Raw genomic sequence first — 7843 nt, 5'->3', positions numbered from 1 at the left:
TTAGTGTAAGTTGCGGGATCTTGTATTACGGAACGAGTAAAGAGACTTGCCAGTAAACGAGATTGAAATAGGTATACGGATACTGACGATCGAATCTCGGGCAAGTAACATACCGAAGGACAAAGGGAATGACATACGGGATTATATGAATCCTTGGCACTGAGGTTCAAACGATAAGATCTTCGTAGAATATGTAGGATCCAATATGGGCATCCAGGTCCCGCTATTGGATATTGACCGAGGAGTCTCTCGGGTCATGTCTACATAGTTCTCGAACCCGCAGGGTCTGCACACTTAAGGTTCGACGTTGTTTTATGCGTATTTGAGTTATATGGTTGGTTACCGAATGTTGTTCGGAGTCCCGGATGAGATCACGGACGTCACGAGGGTTTCCGGAATGGTCCGGAAACGAAGATTGATATATAGGATGACCTCATTTGGTTACCGGAAGGTTTTCGTGCATTACCGGAAAAGTTTCGGGCTCATCGGTAGTGTACCGGGAGTGCCGGGAGGGGTGCCGGGGACCATCGGGAGGGGTGTCACGCCCCAAGGGGTCTCATGGGCTATGGGAAGAGATAAACCAGCCCCTAGTGGGCTGGAATAAGTTCCCACTAAGGCCCATAAGGTTTGAGAAGGAAAAAACACAAGGTGGAAAGAGTTTCCAAGTGGGAAGGTGGAATCCTACTCCAAGTAGGATTGGAGTAGGACTCCTCCACCTCCAATTTCGGCCAAACCTTTGGGTTTTGAGGCTGCCTCCTCCCCTCCCTCCCACCTATATATACGGAGGTTTTAGGGCTGATTTGAGACGACTTTTCTCACGGCTGCCCGACCACATACCTCCATAGTTTTTCCTCTAGATCGCGTTTCTGCGGAGCTCGGGCGGAGCCCTGCTGAGACAAGATCATCACCAACCTCCGGAGCGCCGTCACGCTGCCGGAGAACTCTTCTACCTCTCCGTCTCTCTTGCTGGATCAAGAAGGCCGAGATCATCGTCGAGTTGTACGTGTGCTGAACGCGGAGGTGCCGTCCGTTCGGTACTAGATCGTGGGACTGATCGCGGGATTGTTCGCGGGGCGGATCGAGGGACGTGAGGACGTTCCACTACATCAACCGCGTTCACTAACGCTTCTGCTGTACGATCTACAAGGGTACGTAGATCACTCATCCCCTCTCGTAGATGGACATCACCATGATAGGTCTTCGTGCGCGTAGGAAAATTTTTGTTTCCCTTGCGACGTTCCCCAACACATGATTGGTGATTAGCACTATGAAGTTAAACTGTATCCAGCCATGAAGATTGGACAGCTCTACGCGTCGGTCAGGTGATGATTGAATCGGATCGACCGCCTGCATAGTCGATGGATGACGCACGCGACACACATCGGAGTTCCACCCATTTACGACATGGCATGTGTTGCGATGAGAGGTTTGCAACATGAGTTGTGTTAGGTTGCATTCCGTCAAAACAGTTTCCAGTGTTGCAACATGGCTATTGTTACCACACAACAAATCAAACAACTACCTATTGAAGACTCGGTGCAAGGGCGGCTTCTCTTCTCGTCCTCCTCATCCTCATCATCGTGTTGCTTCTTGCGCTGGCGCGGGGCGAGCCAACAGGGACTTGATGGTGCTCATCGTCATTGCAATCGCCGTCAATGATGATTTTTATCAACTTGCATACTGAAAATTCATATGTAAGAATAAATCACATATATACATACAAGTCAAGATGGGTTTTCCACAACAATCGACTGATTTTCCATGGCAAATTGGGCCACGAGTTGCTCTACACAGTGATGGTTTTCTTGTCGACATTTTCTGATTTCAAGGACATAGTGAGCGACCGACATACAAGGGACATTGTCGGTTACTGGACTCACCCGTCGCTTAACATATGCATGGTTCATGAATTATCATATGGTCTGGTAACAATTTATAACGTCTTGTTCATATCCGTCGGATACATGTCGTTACTTTTAGCGAAATTTAAACTGGATCAACAAATCAATACTAGTCTTTTTTACGTAATTTGTCTTCACTCGTGCACATTTGGGACCAACTTCCTAGTCGGCCATCCATCCTGAATTTTTTCCAAACTGAACACGTTTATTTTAGAGTTTTGTTCGAATGAGCTTTCGAAAAAGAAGAATCCCTTATTGACATGAGTAATCTATCATCTCTATTAAGTCAGACTCTCATAGCTCACTGGCTACGGGGCAATGCAGGGGAGAGGGGGCTATGTCCTGCCTATTGTCGAGTACCATTTCACAATAAGCGATCGTTAGGATGGGCCGCTCATAACATGTGTTTCTGTAGCTTTTGGAGAGGTTTTGGAGAACTTCTATGGACCAATTAAGACCAATTTTTAAAACCTTCGACCTGGTTTTTGTGTCTCTGTTTTGTATTGGTTGATTTTTTTTTCTCTTTCTTCTCTTTCTTCTATTTTTTCATATTTTTCTTTATTCCTCATTTTCAAATGCAAGAGGAATCTTTCAAGTACACGTTGGACAGTTTTCATATGCAAGTCGAGTACTTTTGAGATACATGTTGAATGTAAATTTTAAATACATGTGGAACATTTATCAAATCCATACTGAAATTTTTTCATAAACTACATGAACATTTTTTTTAAACATGCACATTTTTTTTCTTAAAACGTCACGGCCAGTTTTTGGATGGTACGCCAGTATCACGGACACACGGACAAGTTTTTGGATGGCAGCAGCCTAGGCGTTTCACGTCGCCGAAGCACCGTGCAGTAGTACCAGTACTTGCTTTTTATTACCTGTAGGTCTACTTATAAAAAAAACGGTGATACATTTTATTATTTAGAAAAAAATGCTAGAATTTTTTTGACCTAGTATTCATATTCAACCATGTCAATACAACGAACATCATAAATAATTGATAAAAATTATCCAGATATGTAGACCACCTAGCCACGACTACAAACACCGAAGCAAGCCGAACGTGTGCCGTTGTCGTTGCCCTCCCTTTCCGGAGCCGGGCAGAACTTATTGTAATAAACAACTAGGAAGTCGTCGTACTAAAACTCCATAGGATCAGCACACCAGTGCAGCAACCGTCACCGATAATGATTGTAGATCGGAATGATCCAACCTGAAGACACACAAATGTAAACGAATGACTGCCAGATTCGAGCAGATCCACCAAAGGCAAATTCGTCAGAAACACACGTCCACCGACGATGCTAGATGCATCACCGAAATGCAGGCTAGACGAGAAGAACCTTATTTCATCGTAAGAGAGCCGCCACCGCCTCGCCTTTCGGGGCACGACACAAACCCTAACAAAACTAAAAAAACATCTAAATACAGAGCCCTCACACCGGCAAGGCCCAAGATCTATCGTGTTCCAATGGACCACCGGAGAGGACACGGATCGGCACAACACCCGCAGGAGGCAGAGAAACCCTAATTTTATTGCATGCCTTAAAACATTATTGTACACTTAAGGCATATATATATATATATATATATATATATATATATATATATATATATATATATATATATATATATATATATATATATATATATATATATATATATATATATATATATATATATATATATGGAGACAACTAATCATTGTTGATACATGGAAGATATACATGGGTGTGTCTTTAATCAAGAAAAAAAAATATTTTTGACATATATTGGAATCAAATTAGTTACTCCATCTTATCTAAGATAATTGTTGTAGCTTTAATATAAGTTTAATAAAGTTGTACTGAAGTTGTGGCAATTAATATGAATCGAAGGGAGTAATTAGTTTCAAGATATTAAAGTAATTTCAAGATATGGAAGATCTTCTACTAAGTAAAGGATATTTGGATATCAATCTTTAATTTTAAGTTTGTGACAAGAACTACACAGACATGCTAGATGAGAGGAGAATCATTGCTCATCGCAATTTTCTTTGAAAAACAACGTTGGTTTAGTTAAGTAGCTTTAAACATATACTCCCCCTTTTCAATTACTTTGCATATTAGCTTTTTCTCGGTCAAACTTTCTAAACTTTACCCGAGTTTATATAAAAAAATAACACCCACAATACCAAGTCAATACCATAAGAATCATCATTCAATATATTTCCATAGTATATATACTTTTTATTGTGAAAGTTTAGATTTTTCCGATAAACTTAGTTACACATTATAAAGTTTGACTGGGATCAAAGCTAATATGCAGAGTAAATAAATCGTCATCTTTACTAAATACTCCTACATTCATTTATTGTCTAAAAATATAGACCTACAACTAGAGGGTACTATATAGTGAATACATTTCCATATCTCAAATTGATACTCCCTGTGATCCACAATAATTGTCGCTGATTTAGTACTCAACCACAATTAATATGGATCGGAGGATGTAATTTATTTCACTAATTTAATAGATACGCCTTGAATGTACAACTAATAATTATTTCCAAGCAAATGATGTTTGTGTATCGATATTATATTTAAGTTGTGCTAACCACAACATCTTAAACAAAATAGAAGGGTGGAGAATTATTCGTTCTTGCAACTTCTTAATTTGTTGGTGTTCTCTTTATCCCCGATTTGCTGGAGATTACAATCACACATGCAAAATGTCACATGATGTTCGCCTTTTGATTCTAGCACTCTTCATGGTTTCTTCGAACCATGTGGCAGAAATTTCTGCAAAATCAAGCCATTATGAGCATCCGAGAAGGTCATTACATCACATGCCAAGGAATAGTAGTTCCGATGCTTTCAAACTAACAACAGCTTCGAGCCAGGGAGAGAATCAAATAACACATGTAAGTTTAAAATGTCCGTGTTATTATGTTTTGAAAGATTTATCCATTAATATAGCCAGGTAGAGTCTCTTGCATAATTCCATTCTCATATTTACGGACTTGTGATTAGTAATTTAATACTTTGCACTAACTATGCATGATTTTTTATTTATTCAAAGCTTCGCATACATATGCTTCGGAGAAGAACTGTATTTCCTTAAGTCCATTTTATGTTGGGGCTAGTGCTCAGAGTCTGAGCAAAACAAAAGCTTGACATAACAAAATATTTAACCTCCTCCAACTTGTCTGCAGTATTGTACATATTACTCAGGCGAAGCGGCATATTTTGGTACTATAGCAACTATTGATGTCTATGATTTTGGATATTTGAACAAGCGTGTATCAACAGCAGCCCAAATCGTGTTGGGTAACCGCAATACATCGAACCAAGTTTTAGCTGGATGGGAGGTAGATTTCGTTTCTATCTTGCAATCTTTATAAGCAATACTATCATCAAGCTGTCTTGCACTGGCTAGCAATCTTGGAGAAAAGATAAATGTTAGAAGTTTTGAACAATTTGATGTATGTGAAAATTTGAAGAAATTATACACTCAGAGGACAAAAGACCTTTGAATTATGCTCTTGTGGTACGGGTGTAAATTTTCATTGGAGTAATAAAGACATATAGTACTCCCTTCGTTTCTAAATATAGGTCTTTTAAGATATTTCACTATTGGTCTACATACGGAATAAAATGAGTGAATCTATATTCTAAACTATGTCTATATACATCCGTATGTGATCTACTAGTGGAATCTTTAAAAAGAATTATATTTAGGAACGGAGGAAGTATTATTTAAGCTGACATATATATAGTAGTCTTTGTAAGCCAACACGTAGTGGTTTTTGTAAGCTAACATGCATTTTCTTTACAGGTCAATCCAGAACTATATGGTGATAGCAAACCACATTTCTTCGTATACTGGACGGTATGATGCATGTAATCAATAAGATGAGTAAATTGCAAAAAAAAAAACACATTCTAAGTTCAATTCCAAATTTGCTACCATATTCCTTGGGCTCCCTAAAATCTACCTATTTTCTTACTAATTTTCTCAATAAACTCTGATGACCGATTTGGGAGAAACTAATCCAATTTCTAACATATTGGGCTTGTTGGTCATGTCCACATGGCACTATATGGTCAACACAAATAACATTGACCGTTAAGTTAAAGGATGACCCGCTAGTCAGGGTCCCATCCATTGGCCTTCTCTCCTCACTGCCGCACCTCTATTGCCCGCGCGTACCCGCTGTGATGGGTTGCATATTTTGTACTTCCTCCGTTTCTAAATATAAGTCTTTAAAGAGATTTCATTAGGGGATTACATACGAAGCAAAATGAGTGAATCTACACATTAAAATATGTTTATATACATACGTATATAGTTTTCTAATGGAACCTCTAAACAGACTTATATTTAGGAACGGAGGAGTAGTTGCTTTTCATCGATGACTTGCTCCAACGACGGGCATGAGGCCACCCACCACATGGGATGTGTTGCTGGGCTGCCGAGACGGCGTCCCCGTCCCTCTGAGTAGCGTGACCCGAGCTGCTCCGACTGGTGCTCACCATCTCCTACTGGTGGGAGGCAAAGAGGAGGACATGCGACCGTCCCACTCCTCGTGTCGTCGCTTCCCCGCATGGCCATGCTCACCTTCCCGTTGCCTTCACCTAATCCAGAGTGAAGTGGTTATGAACGGAACAAGGCCACTACTTCGTTGACTCGCTGCTCGTCGTGCAGCTGCATCGACCGCCCCATGTTGTCGCGACGGTCTTCCCTGTGGTCCGACCACCACTTCTCCCAATGCACCCGAGGTGTTCACTGGAATACCCTCAAAGATAATAAGAAGGTACGAGAGAGATACCCATGTTGACGGGTGGGCCCTCCGTCCAATTGCACGGTCAGCAAACGATGCTACCAATTTGTGACATGTCAGCGTTTATGGCGGGCTTGATATGTAAAAAAATTGGATTAAGATTCCCAAATTGATTATTAGTATTTACTAAGAAAAATAGTAAGGAAGTAGGTAGATTTTTGGCACGTCCAAGGAATGTGATAGCAAATCCGGAATTGAACTTAGGCCTTAGAACCACTCAGATTATATAATCCAGTTTTTATAATCTATTATGTCTCCAAACAAGACAGATTGTGGTGTAGATTATAAAAACTAGATGGACAGATTATTAAAAACTCACAATCTACTCTACCCCAGCTAAAATCAGATTATGGATTGCTAATGACCCATTATCCTTGTAAAGATGAAGATAATTACATTCCTGTCACCGCCACCCTCCTTTTTCTTCAAAAAACAAAGGGCAGACAGGTCATTATGCAATGTAAAACCTGAATTACAGTTTATATAATCTGGCCTCCAAACATGTCCACCTAGATTATTTTTATAAACCAGATTATATAATCTATCTTCATAATCCAGATTATTATAATTTATTATGGTTCCAAACAGGGCCTTAGAATGTGGTGGTATTTTGTAACTCACTCTCAGTATGCCCCCCTCCCCTCCCCTTTTGTACAAAGTTTACTTTCCTAAATACTACCTTTATATACTACGCCTTAAAATGAGTTTTTTATGTGAATGGAAGAATGATGGCAAGGATGGATGCTCTAACTTGGATTGTGTCGGCTTTGTACCTATAAATGTGGCTACTATTAAACCTGGAGATACATTGGAGCCATCTAATGGACAAAAGAGAATTGCATTGAAGGTATTTAAGGTATGATCCCAAACAAGTTAATTTGGTAGACATACTCTGGTAGTTCCGTTCACCAAAAAGATGGAGTATTTGACAAAAAACTACCACTTTTGGGTACGTCGTCCCACAGAACTATCACTTTAAAAATTGACCAAAAACTACCACTTTTGTGGTAAATCGTCCGAGAAAACTACCACTTTTGTGTGATGCCGTTTTACGCGTTTTAAGCTCGAAACTGACATGTGGGGCCCAGTTTTCAGTGCCACGTGGCCTAACCAC

The 7843-nt window shown here is 40.1% G+C and overlaps 1 protein-coding gene across 1 annotated transcript; it reads left to right on the top strand.

Annotated features, from left to right (window-relative positions):
- Positions 1-4458: 4458 nt before the first annotated feature.
- Positions 4459-7606, top strand: LOC123399013. The gene is made up of 4 exons (XM_045093447.1): positions 4459-4809; positions 5101-5256; positions 5724-5777; positions 7454-7606. Exons 1-4 carry the CDS (start codon positions 4618-4620, stop codon positions 7589-7591), a joined length of 540 nt encoding a protein of 179 aa, XP_044949382.1. The 5' UTR covers positions 4459-4617; the 3' UTR covers positions 7592-7606.
- Positions 7607-7843: the final 237 nt, after the last annotated feature.

The sequence above is a fragment of the Hordeum vulgare genome, chromosome 5H, assembly GCF_904849725.1.
Source record: "Hordeum vulgare subsp. vulgare chromosome 5H, MorexV3_pseudomolecules_assembly, whole genome shotgun sequence".
NCBI classification, from domain to species: domain Eukaryota; kingdom Viridiplantae; phylum Streptophyta; class Magnoliopsida; order Poales; family Poaceae; genus Hordeum; species Hordeum vulgare.
The sequence above is the reverse complement of the archived record's forward strand: the minus strand, read 5'-3'. Positions and strand labels throughout refer to the sequence as shown.

Excerpts from the sequence above, each read along its gene's own strand:
- LOC123399013 (XM_045093447.1), top strand. The coding sequence starts at position 4,618 with ATGTCACATGATGTTCGCCTTTTGATTCTAGCACTCTTCATGGTTTCT. Across the intron at positions 4,810-5,100 it reads GAGAGAATCAAATAACACAT|TATTGTACATATTACTCAGG; the intron begins GTAAGTTTAAAA and ends ACTTGTCTGCAG. Across the intron at positions 5,778-7,453 it reads ATTTCTTCGTATACTGGACG|AATGATGGCAAGGATGGATG; the intron begins GTATGATGCATG and ends TGTGAATGGAAG.